The following is a 23,305-nucleotide window of genomic DNA, read 5'->3' on the forward strand; positions in this document are numbered from 1 at the left end:
TTTCCACCCCCTTCCCCCCGGTGTCTCTTTGGGCCCCACCATGTCCCCTTGGGGACACTGTTTTCTCCTCCCCTGTGTCCCCTTGGGGACACTGTCCCTTCCCGTGTCCCCTTGGGGACCCTGTTTCCACCCCCTTCCCCCCGGTGTCTCTTTGGGCCCCACCATGTCCCCTTGGGGACACTGTTTTCTCCTCCCCCGTGTCCCCTTGGGGACACTGTCCCTTCCCGTGTCCCCTTGGGGACCCTGTTTCCACCCCCTTCCCCCCGGTGTCTCTTTGGGCCCCACCGTGTCCCCTTGGGGACACTGTTTTCTCCTCCCCTGTGTCCCCTTGGGGACACTGTCCCTTCCCGTGTCCCCTTGGGGACCCTGTTTCCACCCCCTTCCCCCCGGTGTCTCTTTGGGCCCCACCATGTCCCCTTGGGGACACTGTTTTCTCCTCCCCCGTGTCCCCTTGGGGACACTGTCCCTTCCCGTGTCCCCTTGGGGACCCTGTTTCCACCCCCTTCCCCCCGGTGTCTCTTTGGGCCCCACCATGTCCCCTTGGGGACACTGTTTTCTTCTCCCCCGTGTCCCCTTGGGGACACTGTCCCTTCCCGTGTCCCCTTGGGGACCCTCTTCCCCACCTTGTATCCCCTAAGGGACCGTCCCCACCATGGGCCACACCTGGGTGTCCCCTATGTCCCCATCCACCATGGGGCTACCGCGGTGTCCCCGAGGGGCCTCAGGTCTCCTCAAGTTGTGGGGGACACCCCAAGGAGGGCATCCCCAATGTCACCAAAGGCCACTTGTCCCCGCAGAGCCCGACCGGCTGCTGCTGCAGGTGACAGCGCGGGGGGAGCAGAGCCCGGCGCTGGCGCTGGGGGGGTCCCTGGGCCTGCGCCCCCCCCGGCTGCCCCCGCTGCTGCGGGCGCTGAAGCTGCAGGGGCTGCGGCAGCTGCGGCTGCGGGCGTGCGGCCTGGCCGATGGCACCGTCCCCGAGCTGGCGGCCGCGCTGGCCGCGCTGCCCGGGCTGCTCCTGCTGGACCTGAGCGGCAACCGCCTGGGGGCGCAGGGGCTGCGGGGGCTCCTGCCGGCCCCCGGCACCGCCGGCGCATGCCAGGTGACGCTGGGGACGCGGGGGACATGGGGGTGGCAGTGGGGACATGGGGGTGGCAGTGGGGACGTGGGGGGACATGGGGATGGCAGTGGGGACATGGGACGTGGGGATGGCAGTGGGGACATGGGGGTGTCAGTGGGGACGTGGGAGGACATGGGGGTGGCAGTGGGGACATGGGGTGGCAGTGAGGATGTGGGTGTGGCAGTGGGGACTTGGGATGTGGGGCTGGCAGCGGGGACATGGGGGTGGCAGTGGGGACGTGGTGGGACATGGGGATGGCAGTGGGGACATGGGGGTGGCAGTGGGGACGTGGTGGGACATGGGGATGGCAGTGGGGACAGGGGGGTGGCAGTGGGGACAGGGGGATGGCAGTGGGGACATGGGGGTGGCAGTGGAGACTTGGATGTGTGGGTGGCAGTGGGGACTTGGGACGTGGGGGTGGCAGTGGGGACAGGGGGATGGCAGTGGGGACGGGGGTGTGGCAGTGGGGACTTGGGATGTGGGGGTGGCAGTGGGGACATGGGACGTGGGGGTAGCAGCGGGGACATGGGGGTGGCAGTGGGGACATGGGGGTGGCAGTGGGGACAGGGGTGTGGCAGTGGGGACTTGGGATGTGGGGGTGGCAGTGGGGACATGGGACATGGGGCTGGCAGCGGGGACATGGGGGTGGCAGTGGGGACGTGGTGGGACATGGGGATGGCAGTGGGGACATGGGGGTGGCAGTGGGGACAGGGGGGTGGCAGTGGGGACATGGGGGTGGCAGTGGGGACTTGGGGGTGGCAGTGGAGACTTGGATGTGTGGGTGGCAGTGGGGACATGGGACATGGGGGTGGCAGTGGGGACATGGGGATGGCAGTGGGGACATGGGGGTGGCAGTGGGGATGTGGGGGGACATGGGGGTGGCAGTGGGGATGTGGGGGGACATGGGGGTGGCAGTGGGGACATGGGGATGGCAGTGGGGACAGGGGGGTGGCAGTGGGGACTTGGGATGTGTGGGTGGCAGTGGGGACATGGGACATGGGGGTGGCAGTGGGGACATGGGATGTGGGGCTGGCAGCGGGGACATGGGGGTGGCAGTGGGGACGTGGGGGGACATGGGGATGGCAGTGGGGACATGGGGGTGGCAGTGGGGACAGGGGGGTGGCAGTGGGTATGTGGGTGTGGCAGTGGGGACTTGGGATGTGTGGGTGGCAGTGGGGACGGGGGTGTGGCAGTGGGGACTTGGGATGTGGGGGTGGCAGTGGGGACATGGGACGTGGGGCTGGCAGCGGGGACAAGGGGGTGGCAGTGGGGACGTGGTGGGACATGGGGATGGCAGTGGGGACACGGTGGGACGTGGGAGTGACAGTGGGGACATGGCTCTGGCCACAGCGGGCTGGTGTGGTTGAAAGGGGGGGTGTCCCCAAATGTCATGTGTGTTCCCTCAGCTTGTCTGTGTCCCCTCATCCTCTTCCGTGTCCCCTACATCTCATCTCTGTCCCTCAACCTTATCCGTGTCCCCTAAACCTCATCTGTGTCCCCTCAACCTTGTGTCCCCTAAACCTTGTTTGTGTCCCCTAAAATTCTTGTGTGTCCCCTCAACCTCATCTGTGTCCCCTCAACCTTGTTTGTGTCCCCTCAGTCTCCTCTGTGTCCCCAAACCTTGTCTGTGTCCCCAAACCTCGTCTGTGTCACCTAAACCCTTTCTCTGTCCCCTGAATCTCGCCCTCATCCTCTAAACTCACCCTTGTCCCTTAAACGTCATCCATCTGTCCCCTACACCTCACAATGTCCCCTAAACCTCGTCTATGTCCCCTGACCCCCATCTGTCCGTCCGTTTGTCCCGGCAGAGCCTGCAGGAGCTGGACCTGAGCCTGAACCCGCTGGGCGACGCCGCCTGCCGGCCCCTGGCACAGCTGCTGCGCGGCTGCCCGGCGCTCACCACGCTGCACCTGCGCGCCTGCGGCTTCACCGCCGCCTTCTGCCTGCCCGGTGAGTCCCCGCGGCACCGACCGCGCCAGCGTGTGTCCCCATGGCACCGCCACAGCATCACCAGGCCCCACAGCACTGACTGCACTGGTGCTGTCCTCACAGCACCGACCATGCCCATGTTTGTCCCCATGGCACCGCCACAGCACCACCGGGCCCCATGGTGATGACTGCACCGGTGCTGGCCTCACGGCACTGACCGCGCTGGTGTTTGTCCCCATGGCACCGCCACAGCACCACCAGGCCCCACGGTGCTAACTGCGCTGGTGCTGTCCTCACAGCACCGACCATGCCCATGTTTGTCCCCATGGCACTGCCACAGCGTCACCGAGCCCCACGGTGCTGACTGCACCGGTGCTTTCTTCAGGGCACTGACAGCGCTGGTGTTTGTCCCCATGGCACCGCCACAGCGTCACCGGGCCCCATGGTGCTGACTGCACCGGTGCTTTTCTCACGGCACTGACAGCACCAGCGTGTGTCCCCGTGGCACCGACCGTGCCAGCGTGTGTCCCCATGGCACCGCCACAGCACCACCGGGCCCCACGGCGCTGACTGCGCCAGCGTGTGTCCCAATGGCACCGCCACAGCGTCACCGGGCGCCACGGCGCTGACTGCGCCAGTGCTGGCCTCACGGCACCGACCACATCAGCGTCACCGGGCGCCACGGCGCTGACTGCGCCAGTGCTGGCCTCACGGCACCGACTGCGCCAGCGTGTGTCCCAATGGCACCGCCACAGCATCACCGAGCCCCACGGTGCTGACTGCACCGGTGCTGTCCTCACGGCACTGACAGCGCTGGTGTTTGTCCCCATGGCACTGCCACAGCACCACCGGGCCCCACGGTGCTGACTGTGCCAGTGCTGTCCTCATGGCACTGGCCATGCCCATGTTTGTCCCCATGGCACTGCCACAGCGTCACCGGGCCCCACGGCGCTGACTGCGCCAGTGCTGTCCTCACGGCACCGACCACGCCAGCGTCACCGGGCGCCATGGCACTGACTGCGCCAGTGCTGGCCTCACGGCACCGACCGCGCCAGCGTGTGTCCCCGTGGCACCGCCACAGCGTCACTGGGTGCCACGGCACCGACTGCGTCGGTGCTGGCCTCACGGCACTGACCGCGCTGGTGTTTGTCCCCATGGCACCGCCACAGCGCCACTGGGCCCCACGGCACTGACTGCGCTGGTGCTGGCCTCACAGCACCGACCATGCCAGCGTGTGTCCCCATGGCACCGCCACAGCATCACCGAGCCCCACGGTGCTGACTGCACCGGTGCTGTCCTCACGGCACTGACAGCGCTGGCGTTTGTCCCCATGGCACCGCCACAGCGTCACCGGGCCCCACGGTGCTGACTGTGCCAGTGCTGTCCTTATGGCACTGGCCATGCCCATGTTTGTCCCCATGGCACTGCCATAGCGTCACCGAGCCCCACGGTGCTGACTGCACCAGTGCTGGCCTCACGGCTCTGACCGTGCTGGTGTTTGTCCCCATGGCACTGCCACAGCGTCACCAGGCCCCACGGCGCTGACTGCGCCAGTGCTGGTCTCACGGCACCAACTGCGCCAGCGTGTGTCCCCGTGGCACCGCCACAGCGTCACCGGGTGCCACGGTGCTGACTGCGCCAGTGCTGGCCTCACGGCACCGACCGCGCCAGCGTGTGTCCCCGTGGCACTGCCACAGGGTCACCGGGCCCCACGGTGCTGACTGCGCCGGTGCTTTCCTCACGGCACCAACTGCGCCAGCGTGTGTCCCCGTGGCACCGCCACAGCACCACCGGGCCCCACGGTGCTGACTGTGCCAGTGCTGTCCTCATGGCACTGGCCATGCCCATGTTTGTCCCCATGGCACTGCCATAGCGTCACCGAGCCCCACGGTGCTGACTGCACCGGTGCTTTTCTCACGGCACTGACAGCGCTGGCGTTTGTCCCCATGGCTCTGGCAGTGCCGGCGTTTGTCCCCACAGCACCGGCCATGCCCCTGCTTGTCCCCACGGCTCTGGCAGTGCCAGCGTTTGTCCGCACGGCACCGGCCATGCCCGTGTTTGTCCCCACGGCTCTGGTGGCGCTGGTGTTTGCGCCACAGCCCAAACCACGCTGGTGTTTGTGCCCCAGCACCACCGGGCCCCGCGGCACCAACCACGCCAGCGTTTTGTCCCTACAGCTCTGGCAGTGCCGGCATTTGCTCCCATGGCACCAACCACGCTGGTGTTTGTCCCCCAGCACAAACCACACCGGGGTTTGTCCCACGGCTCTGGCGGTGCCGCCGTTCCCTCCCGGTGGCACCGACCGCGCCGTCCTTTGTCCCTTTTCGCGCAGGGGCCGAGCGGCTGCAGAGCTTGACCTTGTCCTGCAACGCGCTGGGCCCGGCGGCGCTGGAGCGGCTCCTGGACGCCGCGTGCTGCCGCAGCCTGTGCCGCCTGGAGCTCGGCTCTGTCACCGGCCCCGCGCCGCGCCCGCTCGGCGCGGCCCTCGCCGGCTTCCTGGCACAGGTGAGGGGACACCATGGGGACGCCGTGGGGATGCGGGGGGACATGCCGCTCCCCGCGGTTGTGCCGACCCCGCGTGGCTTTGCCGCAGGACGGCTGCGCGCTGAGCCACCTCACGCTCGCCGGGAACCACCTGGGTGACAGTGACGTCCTGGAGGTGGCCAGGTGAGGGGACACGGGGACACTGTGGGGGGACAGAGGGTTTGGGGGTTCTGGTCCTCCCAATAGGGACCTTGTGCTGGCTCTGGGGATGGAGGGGACCCCTCTGGGGACATGGGGACACTGTGGGGGGAACACAGAGGATTTGGGGATCCTGGTCCCCGCACTGGGGACCCTGTACTGGCTCTGGAGATGGAGGGGACCCCCTTGGGGACATGGGGACACTGTAGGTGGGGACAGAGGATTTGGGGGTCCTGGTCCCCGCACTGGGGACCCTGTGCTGGCTCTGGGGATGGAAGGGACCCCCTTGGGGACACTGGGCGGAGGGGACAGAGGGTTTGGGCGTCTTGGTCCTCCCAATGGGGACCCTGTGGTGGCTCTGGGGATGGAGGGGATCCCTCTGGGGACATGGGGACACTGTGGGTGGGGACAGAGGGTTTGGGGGTTCTGGTCCTCCCAATAGGGACCTTGTGCTGGCTCTGGGGATGGAGGGGACCCCTCTGGGGACATGGGGACACTGTGGGGGGAACACAGAGGATTTGGGGATCCTGGTCCCCGCACTGGGGACCCTGTGCTGGCTCTGGGGATGGAGGGGACCCCCCTGGGGACATGGGGACACTGGATGGGGAAACAGAGGGTTTGGGAGTCCTGGTCCCTGCAATGGGGACCCTGTGCTGGCTGTACTGTAGGGACACACTGGGGATGGAGGGGACCCCTTTGGGGACACTGTGGGGGGACAGAGGATTTGGGGATCCTGGTCCCCACAATGGGGACCCTGTGCTGGCTCTGGGGATGGAGGGGACCCCCTTGGAGACACTGTGGGGGGACAGAGGGTTTGGGGGTCCTGGTCCCTACAATGGGGACCCTGTGCTGGCTCATGGGAGGGAGGGGACCCCATTGGAGACACTGTGGGGGGACAGAGGGTTTGGGGGTCCTGGTTCCCACAATGAGAACCCTGTGCTGGCTCTGGGGAGGGAGGGGACCCCCTTGGGGACACAGGGGGTGACAAAGTGACACCCTCTCCCTTCCCCCTTGCCACAGGTGTCTCCCCTCCTGCCCGGCGCTGGTTTCCCTGGATCTTTCGGCAAACCCCGGCGTTGGCGTCGTGGGGCTGCGGGCGCTGCTGGCCGCCCTGGGCGAGCGCGGCCAGGGGCTGCGGTTCCTCAGCCTAGCAGGTACGGCACAGGCAGCGGCGCAGGTACCGGCGCCGGTACCGGCACAGCCAAACCCCACTAACAGCCCCTTTCCCCCAGGCTGCTCCGTGGACGGTCCCTCAGACGCCACGACTTGGGCCAAAATCACCAGCTTGATCCAGGACCTGCGGCTCTGCGGGCGCCGCATCACCCAGCGCGGCGACACCGGTGACACCGGCACCCTCGCGCGGCACCGCAAGCTCTTCTGCAAGAGCCGCTGAAGCGCCGGCGGCTCGCGGTTTTAACCGGCGCGGCCATTACACACCGTATTTATCCCCGGCGGCTGGTGGTTTTTGGGGTGACCCCCGAGGGGTTTATTGTCCCCGTGTCACCAGCGGGTGCCGGGAGGGGACCGGGGCGGCTCAGGCGTGCAGGAAGCGGTTGAAGGCGTTGTAGGCGGATTCCAGGTCGAACAGCATCTGCCGGACCTGCGAGTCATCCAGCTCGTCCGACGCCGACATGGCGCTGAGCGTCTGCAGCCTGGGGGGGCAGGGGGGGCGCTCAGCCGTGCGCCGGCACCCCCAAACCGGCACCGGCACCCCCGAACCCGCGCTCACCACTGGTTGACCTTCTGGCGGCCCTCGAAGTCGGGGGGCAGGTGGCTCATGCGGTTCATCGTCTCCATCAGCTCCCGCAGGTCAGGCTGGATCTGGGGGTACAGGGAGGGAATTTGGGGTGAATTCGGTGTCACCAAGGCGGGGGCTCCTGGCGCCGTGGCGGCCGAACCCACCTCATCCATAGCGCGGATCTCCAGGCGCAGCTTGTCCATGACGGTGATGAAAAGCTGTGGGAGATGGAGCGTTGGGTAAAACCACGACCCCCCCGGCCCCCCCAAATTCCCCCCGGCACCCCCGGCGCCGTACGGAGACGATGTCGGCGATGCAGCGGTTGAGGTTGCCCTTGTCGTCCTTGATGGTGATGGGCCGGTCCTCCTTGATGCGCTCCATGGCCAGGGGACAGTCGAGCTGTGGGGACGCGCGGCGTGAGCGGTGACACCGGCGGGGACGCGCGGCGTGAGCGGTGACACCGGCACACGGGAAACACCGCGGCTCACCCGGAACTTGCGGCAGAAGTCGTCGATGGAGCTGATCTCCGAGCCCTGCACCTGCTTCAGCGCCGCCTTGAACTGCACCAGGAGCCGCGAGCAGGCGGCCGTGTACCTGCGGGGACAGCGGGGACACCGCGGTGGCTCCGGCGGGGTTCGGCGACACCGCGGGGTTGACGGTGAAGGGACTCACTCGTTGGGCGAGACGCAGTCCTTGATGTACGCCTTCTCCAGCGCCTGCAGCGTCTTCACCACCGCAAACAGCTCGGCCATGTTGTCGTACCTGCGGGGACCACGTTGGGGACAAGGGGAGCACAACGGGAGCCGTGTCACAGGGGGGGACTGTGATGGGGTGAAGGGGACAACGGTGGAGAAGAGGGGATGGTCGTGGAGAATGGTGGCCCAGGAGGGACCATGGGGGACAATGGTGTCCATGGAGGGACCAGGATGGAGAAGAGAGGACCAGGATGGAGAAGAGAGGACCAGGATGGAGAAGAGAGGACCAGGATGGAGAAGAGAGAACCAGGATGGAGAAGAGGGGACCAGGATGGAGAAGAGGGGACCAGGATGGAGAAGAGGGGACCAGGATGGAGAAGAGGGGACCAGGATGGAGAAGAGGGGACCAGGATGGACAATGGTGGAGAAGAGGGGATGGTCATGGAGAACGGTGGCCCAGGAGGGACCATGGGAGACAATGGTGTCCATGGAGAGACCAGGATGGAGAAGGTGGGACCAGGAAGGACCAGGATGGAGAAGAGGGGACCCCAATGGACAATGGTGGAGAAGAGGGGATGGTCATGGAGAATGGTGGCCCAGGAGGGACCATGGGGGACAATGGTGTCCATGGAGGGACCAGGATGGAGAAGAGGGGACCAGGAAGGACCAGGATGGAGAAGAGGGGACCCCAATGGACAGTGGTGGAGAAGAGGGGATGGTCGTGGAGAACGGTGGCCCAGGAGGGTCCATGGGGGACAATGGTGTCCCTGGAGGGACCAGGATGGAGAAGATGGGACCCCAATGGACAATGGTGGAGAAGAGGGGATGGTCATGGAGAACAGTGGCCCAGGAGGGACCGTGGGAGACAATGGTGTCCATGGAGGGACCAGGATGGAGAAGAGGGGACCAGGAAGGACCAGGATGGAGAAGGTGGGACCCCAATGGACAATGGTGGAGAAGAGGGGATGGTCGTGGAGAACGGTGGCCCAGGAGGGACCATGGGGGACAATGGTGTCCATGGAGGGACCAGGATGGAGAAGAGGGGACCCCAATGGACAGTGGTGGAGAAGAGGGGATGGTCATGGAGAACGTTGGCCCAGGAAGGACCATGGTGTCCATGGAGGGACCAGGATGGAGAAGAGGGGACCCCAATGGACAACGGTGGAGAAGAGGGGATGGTCATGGAGAACGGTGGCCCAGGAGGGACCATGGGAGACAATGGTGTCCCTGGAGGGACCAGGATGGAGAAGAGGGGACCAGGAAGGACCAGGATGGAGAAGAGGGGACCCCAATGGACAATGGTGGAGAAGAGGGGATGGTCGTGGAGAACGGTGGCCCAGGAGGGACCATGGGAGACAATGGTGTCCCTGGAGGGACCAGGATGGAGAAGGTGGGACCAGGAAGGACCAGGATGGAGAAGAGGGGACCCCAATGGACAATGGTGGAGAAGAGGGGATGGTGATGGAGAACGGTGGCCTGGGAAGGACCATGGGAGACAATGGTGTCCATGGAGGGACCAGGAAGGACCAGGATGGAGAAGAGGGGACCCCAATGGACAACGGTGGAGAAGAGGGGATGGATGGTCATGGAGAACGGTGGCCCAGGAGGGACCATGGGGGTCAATGGTGTCCATGGAGAGACCAGGATGGAGAAGGTGGGACCCCAATGGACAGTGGTGGAGAAGAGGGGACCCCAATGGACAATGGTGGAGAAGAGGGGATGGTCGTGGAGAACGGTGGCCCAGGAGGGATCATGGGGGACAATGGTGTCCCTGGAGGGACCAGGATGGAGAAGAGGGGACCCCAATGGACAGTGGTGGAGAAGAGGGGATGGTCATGGAGAACGTTGGCCCAGGAGGGACAATGGTGTCCATGGAGGGACCAGGATGGAGAAGAGGGGACCCCAATGGACAATGATGGAGAAGAGGGGATGGTCGTGGAGAATGGTGGCCCAGGAGGAACCATGGGGGACAACGGTGTCCATGGAGGGACCAGGATGGAGAAGAGGGGACCCCAATGGACAATGGTGGAGAAGAGGGGATGGTGATGGAGAACGGTGGCCCAGGAGGGACCATGGGGGACAATGGTGTCCATGGAGGGACCAGGATGGAGAAGGTGGGACCCCAATAGACAATGGCATCCCAGGAGGGAACACAATAGAGCAAAGGGGACAATGGTGAAGAAGAGGGGATGGTCATGGAGAATGGTGGCCCAGGAGGGTCCATAGGAGACAATGGTGGCCCAGGAGGGTCTATGGGAGACAATGGTGTCCCTGGAGGGACCAGGATGGAGAAGGTGAGACCAGGATGGAGAAGGTGGGACCACAATACACAATGGCATCCCAGGAGGGACCGTGATGGAGAACGAGGAACCATGGTGGGGACCAGCATCTGAGGAGGGACAGGAATGGAGAAGATGGATGGGACAAGAATGGAGAACAGTGGCCCAGGAGTGACCACAATGGAGAAGAGGGGACCAGAAAGGACCATGATGGAGGGTGTGGGACTGTGAGGGGGAGCAGTGTCCCAGGAGGGACTGTGACAGAGAAGAGGGGACCACCACGGAGAACAATGTCCCCAGAGGGACCGTGATGGGGGACACTATCCCAGGAGGGCCCATGATGGAGAAGGGGGAGACCACGATGGACAACAGTGTCCCCAGAGCTACGGTGACAAAGTGCAGGGGACAGTGACCACACGATGTCCCTGATCCCTGTCACCCCAGGGCCGCTTAGGGTTGTGTGTCCCTTGTCACCCCCGCCCCGGTTTTGGGGACACGCAGGGACTCACTCACTTCTCCCTCTCCCGGGCTGTCTTGTAGAGCTTCACCTCCTGCAAGGGGAACAAGGGGAAGCTCAGCCCCGGGGACACGGGTTCGAGACCCGGGGGCGGCGGTTCAGCCCCCAGAAACCCCGGTTCGAGACCCGGGGGCGGCGGTTCGGCCCCCAGAAACCCCGGTTCGAGACCCGGGGGCGGCGGTTCAGCCCCTGGGACGACCCCCTGGGACCACGGCGGTTCAGCCCCCTGAGACCCCGGTTCGAGCCCTGGGGGCGGCGCTTCAAGCGCCACAGATCCCGGTTCGAGTCCCCGGAGCGGCGGTTCAATCCTCAGAGACCCCGGTTCGAGTCCCCGGAGCGGCGGTTCAATCCTCAGAGACCCCGGTTCGAGTCCCTGGGGCGGCGGTTCAATCCTCAGAGACCCCGGTTCGAGTCCCCGGGGCGGCGGTTCAATCCTCAGAGACCCCGGTTCGAGCCCTGGGGGCGGCGCTTCAAGCCCCACAGACCCCAGTTCGAGCCCTGGGGGCGGCGCTTCAAGCCCCACAGATCCCGGTTCGAGCCCTGGGGGCGGCGCTTCAAGCCCCACAGACCCCGGTTCGAGCCCTGGGGGCGGCGCTTCAAGCCCCACAGACCCCGGTTCGAGCCCTGGGGGCGGCGCTTCAAGCCCCACAGACCCCGGTTCGAGCCCTGGGGGCGGCGCTTCAAGACGGAGAGACGTGGTTCGAGTCCCAGGTGCGGCGCTTCAATCCCCATAGATCCTTCGAGCCCCGGGTGCGGCGGTTCAGCCCCCAGAGATCCCGGTTCGAGCCCCGGGTGCGGCGGTTCAGCCCTCAGAGACCCTGGTTCGAGCCCCAGTGGCGGCGGTTCAGCCCCCAGAGACCCCGGCTCGAGCCCCGGGTGCGGCGGTTCAGCCCCCAGAAATCCCGGTTCGAGCCCCGGTGCGGCGGTTCAGCCCCCAGAAATCCCGGTTCGAGCCCCGGGCGCGGCGCTTCAAGCCCCATTCGAGTCCCGGTTCGAGCCCGGGGAAAGTGGTTCAGCCCCTAGAGACCCCGGTTCGAGCCCCGGGCGCGGCGGTTCAGCCGCGGGGCGCTGTACTCACCTCGTACAGCTCCGGCTTGTTCCCGGGGGCTGCAAAGCGGGGGGAACAGCGTTAGACGGGGCTGGGGGACACCGGGAGCCCCCCCCACCCCGGTACCCCCGTTTCTCCCGCCGGTCTCACCTCCCACCCCGGGCGGTCCTGCGATCCCGTGGAACATCCCGCCGGGTCCCCCCGCTCCCGGACGGCTCTGGGTCGCTCCCGGTTCCGCCGCCGGTTGCTCCGCGCTGCGGCTTCCGCAAAAATGGCAGCGGCGGCGGCTCGAGGCTCCGGCGCTCGGCTCGTCACGCCTGAGCCGCCCGCGCGGGGCGGGGCCAGAGCGGGAGGGGCGGGGCCTAGGCGGGAGGGGCGGGGCTGCCGCTTCGGGCGGGAAGAGCCGCTGGCTGTGGCGGGAAAAGCTGCTGGGTTTGGCGGGAAAAGCCGCCTTAAAGGGGCCCCGCGGCGTTGTGTCCGTTCCCACCCCGAGCGCCGGGAGCGGAAATGACACGGGATTTGGGTTTATTCAAATACATTAAATTAATGTATGTTAACTGAAAGTGCATTGAATAAATACGTGTTAAATAAATATCTATCAAACCAAATGAATGAATGTGCGTTGAATAGAAGTGCGTTGAATAAATATGGATTCAATAATTCCGCATTAAACAAATGTGCATGGAATGAATGAGCATTGAGTGTGCCTTAAATAAATATGCATTAAGTGAATATACATTAAATAAATACCCATTAAAGAAATGAGCATTAGACGTGCATTGAACGTGCAGTAAATGAACGTGCAGTGAATGAACGTGCAGTGAATGAATGCGCATTAAATGAACGTGCAGTGAATGAATGCGCATTAAAAGAACGTGCATTGGATAAATATGCATGAAAGGGATGCGCGTTAAATGTATATATGTCAAATGAAGCTGCGTTAAGCGAACGTGCATTAAACAGGTTGAACTGTGTGTTAGATAAGAGGGGTTTTCACACTTTTCCCATAAATATCGCCCTGCGGGGAGTGGGAGTGCGGGGAATGGTGCCAAATGGCTGGAAATGCGGGAGGAGGAAGAGGAGGAAGAAAAGGAGGAAGAAGAGAAGGAAGAGAAGGAAGAGGAGAAGGAAGAAGAGGAGGAAGAGAAAGAGGAAGAGAGGGAGAAGGAGGAGAAAGAAGAGGAAGAGAAGGAGAAGGAAGAGAAAGAGGAAGAGAAGGAAGAGGACGAAGAGAAGGAAGAGGAGGAGGAGGAAGGGAAGGAGGATGAGAAGGAGGAAGAGAAAGAGGAGGAAGAGGAGGAGGAAGAGAAAGAGGAAGAGAAGGAAGAGGACGAAGAGAAGGAAGAGGAGGAGGAGGAAGGGAAGGAGGAAGAGAAGGAGAAAGAGAAAGAGGAGGAAGAGAAGGAGTAAGAGAGGGAGAAGGAGGAGAAAGAGAAGGAGGAGGAAGGGAAGGAGGATGAGAAGGAGGAAGAGAAAGAGGAGGAAGAGGAGGAGGAAGAGAAAGAGGAAGAGAAGGAAGAGGAGAAAGAGGAAGAGAAGGAAGAGGAGGAAGAGAAGGAGGAAGAGGAAGAGAAGGAAGAGGAGGGGGAGGAGGAGGAGGAAATGCAGGAGGAGGAAGAGAAGGAGGAAGAGAGGGAGAAAGAGAAGGAGGAGGAAGGGAAGGAGGAAGAGAAAGAGGAAGAGAAGGAAGAGAAGGAGGAGGAAGAGAAAGAAAGAGGAAGAGAAGGAAGAGGAGGAAGAGGAGGAGGAGGAGGAAATGCAGGAGGAGGAAGAGAAGGAGGAAGAGAGGGAGAAAGAAAAGGAGGAAGAAAGGAAGGAGGAAGAGAAAGAGGAAGAGAAGAAGGAGGAAGAGGAAGAGGAAGAGAAGGAAGAGGAGGAGGAGGAAATGCAGGAGGAGGAAGAGAAGGAGGAAGAGAGGGAGAAAGAGAAGGAGGAAGAAGGGAAGGAGGAAGAGAAAGAGGAAGAGAAGGAGGAGGAAGAGAAAGAGGAAGAGAGGGAGAAGGAAGTGAAGGAGGAGAAAGAGGAGGAAGAGAAGGAGGAGGAGGAAATGCAGGAGGAGGACGAGAAGAGGAGGAGGAGGAAGACGAGGAGGAATAAGAGGAGGAAGAGAAGGATGAGGAGGAATAGAAGGAGGAGGAGGAAGAGAAAGAGGAAGAGAGGGAGGAGGAAGAGAAGGAGGAAGAAGAGAAGAAGGAGGAAGAGAAGGAAGATGAGGAAGAGAAGGAGGAAGAAGAGAAGAAAGAGGAGGAGGAGGAAGAGAAAAATGCAGGAGGAGGAAGAGAAGGAGGAAGAGAAAGAGGAAGAGAAGGAAGAGGAGGAAGAGAAGGAGGAAGAAGAGAAGGAGGAGAAAGAAGGAGGAGAAAGAGAAGAAGGAAGAGGAGGAATAGAAGGAGGAGAAGGAGGAAATGCAGGAGGAGGAAGAGAAAGAGGAAGAGAAGGAAGAGGAGGAAGAGAAAGAGGGAGAAGGAAGAGGAGGAAGCGAAGGAGGAAGAAAAGAAGGAGAAGAAAGAGAAGGAGGAGGAAGCGAAGGATGACGATGAGGAGGAGGAGGAAGAGACACAAGAGGAGGAGGAGGGGGAGGACGGGGCCGAAGGCCACGAGGCGGCCGAGTTGGCGCCAGGAGCCATAAACCCGCTGGGATTGGCCAAGGCCGAGGGTCAAGGCCACGGGTGTCCCAGTGGGCCGGGAGGGACTTTGCCCCGGGCAGGATGGGCCGGGCTGGGCCGGGCGCTCCTGGGCCGGAGCCAACGCGAAACGCGGCCAAAACAAAGAGAAACGGCGCCAAAAGGCGTCGGCACCTCCAGTGAGTGTCCCAGCCGAGGTGACCGCGAGGCCGCGGCCGGTGACATTCGGTGACACCGGCTTCCCGGGACCCCCGGAACATCGAGGGCCATGGGTGGAAGAGGAGGAGCCCCGGGTTCTCCACGACGTCGGGACGGGACCTACTGAGCCGTGGGACGGTGACACGGCCGCTGGGGACAGGGATGGGTCCCATCGTCACCTGCGACACCCGGCGCTGGTTTGGGGCAGAAGGGAGAGGTTTCCTGAGCTGAAAGGAGAGGTTTAGACCTAGTTTGAGAGACTTAGACATGGTTTAAGAGGTTTAGACCTGGCTTAAGAGATTTAGACCTGGCTTAAGAGACTTAGACCTGGATTAAGAGATTTAGACCTGGTTTAAGAGATTCAGACCCGGATTAAGAGATTTAGACCTGCCCTCGGAGATTTAGACCTGCCTTAAAAGATTTAGACCCGGATTAAGAGATTTAGACCTGCCTTAAGAGATTTAGACCTAGCTTAAGAGATTTAGGCCTGTCTTAAGAGACTTAGACCTGGCTCAAGAGACTTAGACCTGGCTTAAGAGACTTAGACTTGAAGAGATTTAGACCTGGTTTAAGAGACTTAGGCCTGCCTTAAGAGATTTAGACTTGAAGAGATTTAGACCTGCCTTAAGAGACTTAGACCTGACTTAAAAGATTTAGACCTGGATGAAAAGATTTAGACCTGCTTTAAGAGATTTAGACCTGGATTAAGAGATTTAGACCTGGATTAAGAGATTTAGACCCACCTTAAGAGATTTAGACCTGCCTTAAGAAATTTAGACCTGCCTTAAGAAATTTAGACCTTCCTTAAGAGACCTAGACCTGGCTTAAGCAAGCACTGGTTACTTTGCCTGGGGCAGGCGGGGACGTGGCCTTGTGGAGAAGGACATGGGGACCCGGTGACAAGGAGGTGACAGCGGGGAAGGTCCCGGGTGGGACCCGCAGGGACCGAGGGGCCCGTCCCATCTGACCAGAGCCTGGGGACATGGGGCCAGCTCTGGGGGACATGGAGATCCCGTGGGGCAGAGCTTCACCCTACAGATGTCTCTATGGGGCAGATGTCCATCCCACAGAGGTCCCCATGGGGCAGATCTCCACCCCACAATGTCCCCATGGGGCAAATCTCCACCCCACAATGTCCCCATGGGGCAAATCCCCACCCTATGGAGGTCCCCATGGGGCAGATCTCCACCCCACAATGTCCCTATGGGGCAGATCTCCACCCCACAAGGTTCCCTATGGGGCAGATCTCCACCCTATGGAGGTCCCCATGGGGCAGATCTCCACCCCACAATGTCTCCACGGGGCAAATCTCCACCCCACAATGTCCCCATGGGGCAAATCTCCACCCCACAATGTCCCTATGGGGCAAATCTCCACCCCACAATGTCCCCATGGGGCAGATCTCCACCCCACGATGTCCCCATGGGGCAGATCTCCACCCCACAATGTCCCCATGGGGCAAATCTCCACCCCACAATGTCCCTATGGGGCAAATCTCCACCCCACAATGTCCCCATGGGGCAGATCTCCACCCCACAATGTCCCCATGGGGCAGATCTCCACCCCACAATGTCTCCACGGGGCAAATCTCCACCCCACAATGTCCCTATGGGGCAGATCTCCACCCTATGGAGGTCCCCGTGGGGCAGATCTCCACCCCACAATGTCCCCATGGGGCAGATCTCCACCCCACAAGGTCCCCATGGGGCAGATCTCCACCCCACAATGTCCCCATGGGGCAGATCTCAACCCCACAAGGTTCCCATGGGGCAGATCTCAACCCCACAAGGTTCCCATGGGGCAGATCTCCACCCTATGGAGGTCCCCATGGGGCAGTTCTCTACCCCACCACGTCCTCATGGGGCAGATCCCCACCCTATGGAGGTCCCCATGGGGCAGATCTCCACCCCACAATGTCCCCATGGGGCAGATCTCCACCCCACAAGGTTCCCATGGGGCAGATCTCCACCCCACAAGGTCCCCATGGGGCAGATCTCCACCCCACAATGTCTCCATGGGGCAAATCTCCACCCCACAATGTCCCCATGGGGCAAATCCCCACCCTATGGAGGTCCCCATGGGGAAGATCTCAACCCCACAATGTCCCTATGGGGCAGATCTCCACCCCACAAGGTTCCCTATGGGGCAGATCTCCACCCTATGGAGGTCTCCATGGGGCAGATCTCCACCCCACAATGTCCCTATGGGGTAGATCTCCACCCTATAGAGGTCCCCACGGGGCAAATCTCCACCCCACAATGTCCCTATGGGGCAGATCTCCACCCCACAATGTCCCTATGGGGCAGATCCCCACCCTATGGAGGTCCCCATGGGGCAAATCTCCACCCCACAATGTCCCTATGGGGCAGATCTCCACCCCACAATGTCCCCATGGGGCAGATCTCCACCCCACAATGTCCCCATGGGTCAGATCTCCACCCCACAATGTCCCTATGGGACAGATCTCCACCCCACAAGGTCCCCATGGGGCAAATCTCTACCCCACAATGTCCCCATGGGGCAAATCTCCACCCCACAATGTCCCCATGGGGCAGATCTCCACCCTGTGGAGGTCCCCATGGGGCAGATCTCCACCCCACAATGTCTCCACGGGGCAAATCTCCACCCCACAATGTCCCTATGGGGCAGATCTCCACCCTATGGAGGTCCCCGTGGGGCAGATCTCCACCCCACAATGTCCCCATGGGGCAGATCTCCACCCCACAAGGTCCCCATGGGGCAGATCTCCACCCCACAATGTCCCCATGGGGCAGATCTCAACCCCACAAGGTTCCCATGGGGCAGATCTCAACCCCACAAGGTTCCCATGGGGCAGATCTCCACCCTATGGAGGTCCCCATGGGGCAGTTCTCTACCCCACCACGTCCTCATGGGGCAGATCCCCACCCTATGGAGGTCCCCATGGGGCAGATTTCCACCCCACAATGTCCCCATGGGGCAGATCTCCACCCCACAAGGTTCCCATGGGGCAGATCTCCACCCCACAAGGTCCCCATGGGGCAGATCTCCACCCCACAATGTCTCCATGGGGCAAATCTCCACCCCACAATGTCCCCATGGGGCAAATCCCCACCCTATGGAGGTCCCCATGGGGAAGATCTCCACCCCACAATGTCCCTATGGGGCAGATCTCCACCCCACAAGGTTCTCTATGGGGCAGATCTCCACCCTATGGAGGTCTCCATGGGGCAGATCTCCACCCCACAATGTCCCTATGGGGTAGATCTCCACCCTATAGAGGTCCCCACGGGGCAAATCTCCACCCCACAATGTCCCTATGGGGCAGATCTCCACCCCACAATGTCCCTATGGGGCAGATCCCCACCCTATGGAGGTCCCCATGGGGCAAATCTCCACCCCACAATGTCCCTATGGGGCAGATCTCCACCCCACAATGTCCCCATGGGGCAGATCTCCACCCCACAATGTCCCCATGGGTCAGATCTCCACCCCACAATGTCCCTATGGGACAGATCTCCACCCCACAAGGTCCCCATGGGGCAAATCTCTACCCCACAATGTCCCCATGGGGCAAATCTCCACCCCACAATGTCCCCATGGGGCAGATCTCCACCCTATGGAGGTCCCCATGGGGCAGATCTCCACCCCACAATGTCTCCACGGGGCAAATCTCCACCCCACAATGTCCCTATGGGGCAGATCTCCACCCTATGGAGGTCCCCATGGGGCAGATCTCCACCCCACAATGTCCCTATGGGACAGATCTCCACCCCACAAGGTTCCCATGGGGCAGATCTCCACCCCACAATGTCCCTATGGGGCAGATCTCCACCCCACAAGGTTCCCTATGGGGCAGATCTCCACCCTATGGAGGTCCCCATGGGGCAGATCTCCACCCCACAATGTCCCCATGGGGCAGATCTCCACCCCACAAGGTTCCCATGGGGCAGATCTCCACCCCACAATGTCCCCATGGGGCAGATCTCCACCCCAAAATGTCCCCATGGGGCAGATCTCCACTCTATGGAGGTCCCCATGGGGCAAATCTCCACCCCACAATGTCCCCATGGGGCAAATCTCCACCCCACAATGTCCCCATGGGGCAGATCTCCACCCCACAATGTCCCCATGGGGCAGATCTCCACCCCACAAGGTTCCCATGGGGCAGATCCCCACCCTATGGAGGTCCCCATGGGGCAGATCTCCACCCCACAATGTCCCTATGGGGCAGATCTCCACCCCACAATGTCCCCATGGGGCAGATCTCCACCCTATGGAGGTCCCCATGGGGCAGATCTCCACCCCACAATGTCCCCATGGGGCAGATCTCCACCCCACAATGTCCCTATGGGGCAAATCTCCACCCCACAATGTCTCCACGGGGCAAATCTCCACCCTACAATGTCCCCATGGGGCAGATCCCCACCCTATGGAGGTCCCCATGGGTGACAACAGGTGCGGGTGACACCAAGAGAAGCCACAACTTGACCCCAAACGTGGCTACAACGAGAACAACCAACCACGGGGACAACGCCGTAGAGTCCCCGTCACCGGGGGCGACCGAGGGGGACAATTGGTGTCACCGGGGTCCCACCACAGCACCAAACCCCCAAACACGGGGGTTTTACCCCACAAACCTGCCCCATTGCCCGTGGTCAAACATTAACCCGTCACGTGGGGACGTTTATTCGTTAATTGCCCTTAATTGAGCGCGATGTGGCTTTTCCCAGCACCGCCCGGGGCAAAATGCAGCAGCCGCGGGTGGGACTCGAACCGCCGGTGCTGATGTGGGTGACAGCGGTGCCGTGGGGACGTCACCGGTGATACCAGGGGACAGGGTGATACTCTGGTGATAGCACCAGCCCGGCTGCACTTTGGCCACGGGGAGAGGGTCATGGTGACGGTGACACGCGGTGACGGTGACACGCGGTGACGTGCAGGGTGGGGGCTGGGATGGGCACATGGTGAGGATGGGGATGGGGATGGGGACAGTGACAGGGCTGCGGATGGGGTGTCCCCCTGGCCACCACCCCGCTGTGACATTGCCATTGCGGTGGCGCTGCCATTGCGGTGACACTGCCATGGTGACACTGCTGTCATGGTGACACTGCTGTCATGGTGACATTGCCATTGCGGTGACACTGCCATCGTGGTGACACTGCCATCGTGGTGACACAGCCATGACAGTGACACAGCCATGGTGACACTACCATCACGGTGACACTGCCATCACGGTGACACTGCCATCGTGGTGACACAGCCATAGTGACACTGCCATCATGGTGACACACCCATGACAGTGACACAGCCATGGTGACACTGCCATCATGGTGACACTGCCATCGTGGTGGAACAGCCATGGTGACACTGCCATCATGGTGACACTGCTGTGACAGTGACACAGCCATGGTGACACAGCCATGGTGACACTGCCATCATGGTGACACTGCCATCGTGGTGACACTGCCATCGTGGTGACACTGCCATGACAGTGACACAGCCATGGTGACACTGCCAGCGCAGTGACACTGCCATCATGGTGACACAACCGTCATGGTGACACTGCCATTGCAGTGACACAGCCACCCTGGTGACACAGCCATGACAGTGACACAGCCACAGTGACACTGCCATCATGGTGACACTGCCATCACAGTGACACTGCTATGACAGTGACACAGCCATGGTGACACTGCCATCATGGTGACACTGCCATTGCAATGACACAGCAACCTTGGTGACACAGCCACAGTGACACAGCCACCATGGTGACACAACCATTCTGTCACAGCCATCATGGTGACACAGCCACAGTGACACAGCCACCATGGTGACACAGCCATTGTGGTGACATGACTGTCATGGTGACACTGCCATAGCAGTGTCATGGCCATTGCGGTGACACAGCCATGAAAGTGACACAGCCACCATGGTGACACCACTGTCACAGTAACACAGCCACAGTGACACAGCCATGGTGACATGGCCACGGTGACATAACCATGGTGACACTGCCGCGGTGACACAGCCACGGTGACATAGCCATGGTGACACAGCCATGGTGACACAGCCATGGTGACACGGCCGTGGTGACACAGCCACGGTGACATAGCCATGGTGACACAGCCACAGTGACACAGTCACGGTGACACGGCCATGGTGACATGGCCACAGTGACATAGCCATGGTGACGCTGCCATGGTGACACAGCCACGGTAACATGGCCATGGTGACACAGCCATAGTGACACTGCCATGGTGACACAGCTACCATGACACAGCCACGGTGACACGGCCATGGTGACATGACCATGGTGACATGGCCACGGTGACATAACCATAGTGACACAGCCACGGTGACACTGCCACAGTGACACAGCCATGGTGACACAGCCACAGTGACACAGTCACAGTGACACAGCCACGGTGACACAGCCATGGTGGCACAGCCGCAGTGACACAGCCACGGTGACATGGCCATGGTGACACTGCTACGGTGACGCTGCCATTGCATCCCCCAGCTGGTGACACCCTGCCTGGCATATCCCCGTGTGGGACACTGTCCCTTCCCTGCGGTGTCACCGGGAGGGCGTGGGGACACCCGGTGCCAGGATCCCCAAGGGACACCCCAGGGTGGCATCGTCCCCAGGCGTGAGTTCCACAGCAGAGCCGGGGGGTTGGGGGGACCCAGCACCCCCAGAGGGGTCCCCGGTGACCCCGGCACGGCGGTGACCGGGGCGGGTGTCGGTGCCGTGTCCGGGGGGGCCGGGTGCTGGCGCAGCCGCGGTGCCGGGCGCTGCGGAATGAATGGTTAACCCGGGGCAATCTCGCCCGGAGCCAATCACGGCCACGGCCACGGCCGATTTACAGCCCCGGCGCCCGGCGGCGGCACCGGCACCGCTGGCAACCCCAGGCCTGGCCACACCGCGGCCCACCGGCCACCGTGCCACCGCCGCCACCATGTCCCCACTGCTGCTGCTGCCACTGCTGCTGCTGGGCCTGGGGGTCCCCGGGCGGGCGTCCCCCGGTGCCCCCGGGCCCGTGTCGGCGCTGCGGGCGCTGGTGTCGTCGGGCAACGGGTCCCTGGCCCGCGGCACGGTCGCATCCCTCGTGGGCATCGCGGCGCGGCGTGCGCAGTGCCGGGTGCCGTGTGGAGCGGTGAGTGCGAGCGGCACCGGCGCCGTCTGCAAAGGGAAGGGGGGGACGGGGGGTCAAACTCCAGCAACCGCGGGCACCGCGCCCTGCGGGCCGGCTGGCACGGCACGGCACGGCACGGCACGGCACGGCATGCGCCGTGGTGCGGTGTACGGTGTGGCACAGCGCGGTGGGGCTGAGTGGGGTTGGTGGCCATTGGTATGGCACCGTGGCACGGTGGATGGTGTGGCATGGTGTGCCGTGGGCTTGCATGGCACTGGGGGTCCCTGTCCCCACAGGTGGCACTGGGGGTCCGTGTTCCCACATGTGGCTCTGAAGGGTCGGGTCCCTGTCCCCAAAGGTGGCACCAGGCGTCCCTGTCCCCAGATGTGGCACCGGGGGTCCCTGTTCCCATATGTGGCACTGGGGGATCCCTGTCCCCATATGTGGAACCGGGGGTCCCTGTCCCCAAATGTGGCACTGGGGGTCCCTGTTCCCAGATGTGGCACCAGGGGTCCCTGTTCCCATATGTGGCATTGGGGGTCCCTGTCCCCAGATGTGGCATTGGGGGTCCCTGTCCCCACATGTGGCACTGGGGGTCCCTGTCCCCAAATGTGGCACCAGGGGTCCCTGTCCCCAGATGTGGCACTGGGGGTCCCTGTTCACAGATGTGGCACCAGGGGTCCCTTTTCCCATATGTGGCATTGGGGGTCCCTGTCCCCAGATGTGGCAATGGGTGTCCAGTCCCTGTCCCCAAATGTGGCACCAGGCGTCCCTGTCCCCACATGTGGCACTGGGGGGTCCCTGTCCCCAAATGTGGCACCAGGAGTCCCTCTTCCCAAATGTGGCATTGGGGGTCCCTGTCCCCACATGTGGCACTGGGGGTCCCTGTTCCCAGATGTGGCACCAGGGGTCCCTGTTCCCATATGTGGCATTGGGGGTCCCTGTCCCCAGATGTGGCACCAGGGGTCCCTGTTCCCATATGTGGCATTGGGGGTCCCTATCCCCAGATGTGGCACTGGGGGTCCCTGTTCCCAGATGTGGCACTGGGGGTCCCTGTCCCCAGATGTGGCACCAGGGGTCCCTGTTCCCATATGTGGCATTGGGGGTCCCTGTTCCCAGATGTGGCACTGGGGGTCCCTGTTCACAGATGTGGCACCAGGGGTCCCTTTTCCCATATGTGGCATTGGGGGTCCCTGTCCCCAGATGTGGCACCAGGGGTCCCTGTTCCCATATGTGGCACTGGGGGATCCCTGTCCCCAGATGTGGCAATGGGTGTCCAGTCCCTGTCCCCAAATGTGGCACCAGGCGTCCCTGTCCCCACATGTGGCACTGGGGGGTCCCTGTCCCCAAATGTGGCACC

The 23,305-nt window shown here is 62.4% G+C and overlaps 3 protein-coding genes across 3 annotated transcripts in view; 2 read left to right on the forward strand and 1 right to left on the reverse strand.

Moving 5' to 3' along the window:
• Positions 1-7,178, forward strand: part of TONSL (tonsoku like, DNA repair protein) — a 50,805-nt gene extending 43,627 nt beyond the window's left edge. The window contains 6 exon segments of the mRNA XM_065054678.1: positions 798-1,099; positions 2,926-3,067; positions 5,379-5,551; positions 5,640-5,713; positions 6,749-6,882; positions 6,961-7,178. Coding sequence (XP_064910750.1) covers positions 798-1,099; positions 2,926-3,067; positions 5,379-5,551; positions 5,640-5,713; positions 6,749-6,882; positions 6,961-7,121 — 986 coding nt within the window. The 3' untranslated portion in view covers positions 7,122-7,178.
• Positions 7,179-7,184: 6 nt separating this feature from the next.
• VPS28 (VPS28 subunit of ESCRT-I) lies at positions 7,185-12,338 on the reverse strand. The gene is made up of 9 exons (XM_065054696.1): positions 12,156-12,338; positions 12,036-12,064; positions 10,954-10,991; positions 8,139-8,228; positions 7,955-8,060; positions 7,764-7,865; positions 7,631-7,684; positions 7,458-7,549; positions 7,185-7,380 (listed from the first exon to the last, which is right to left on the reverse strand). The coding sequence occupies exons 1-9, from the start codon at positions 12,190-12,192 to the stop codon at positions 7,263-7,265; spliced, it is 666 nt and encodes a 221-aa protein (XP_064910768.1). The 5' UTR covers positions 12,193-12,338; the 3' UTR covers positions 7,185-7,262.
• A 9,367-nt stretch (positions 12,339-21,705) lies between these two features.
• Positions 21,706-23,305, forward strand: part of SLC39A4 (solute carrier family 39 member 4) — a 29,781-nt gene continuing 28,181 nt past the window's right edge. Inside the window, exon 1 of the mRNA XM_065054684.1 lies at positions 21,706-21,966. Within this exon, the coding sequence (XP_064910756.1) occupies positions 21,769-21,966 (198 nt within the window). The 5' untranslated portion in view covers positions 21,706-21,768. The remainder of the gene's footprint in view (positions 21,967-23,305) is intronic.

This window comes from Columba livia, chromosome 2 (genome assembly GCF_036013475.1).
Source record: "Columba livia isolate bColLiv1 breed racing homer chromosome 2, bColLiv1.pat.W.v2, whole genome shotgun sequence".
In the NCBI taxonomy this organism is placed as follows: domain Eukaryota; kingdom Metazoa; phylum Chordata; class Aves; order Columbiformes; family Columbidae; genus Columba; species Columba livia.

What these genes read in the sequence shown, in the direction of transcription:
- VPS28 (XM_065054696.1), bottom strand. Translation starts at nt 12,192, where the DNA reads ATGTTCCACGGGATCGCAGGACCGCCCGGGGTGGGAG. An exon ending in ACAGCCCGGGAGAGGGAGAA is followed by an intron (nt 8,229 to 10,953) that starts GTGAGTGAGTCC and finishes TGGTCCCCGCAG; the next exon opens with GTACGACAACATGGCCGAGC. An exon ending in GACTGCGTCTCGCCCAACGA is followed by an intron (nt 8,061 to 8,138) that starts GTGAGTCCCTTC and finishes CTGTCCCCGCAG; the next exon opens with GTACACGGCCGCCTGCTCGC.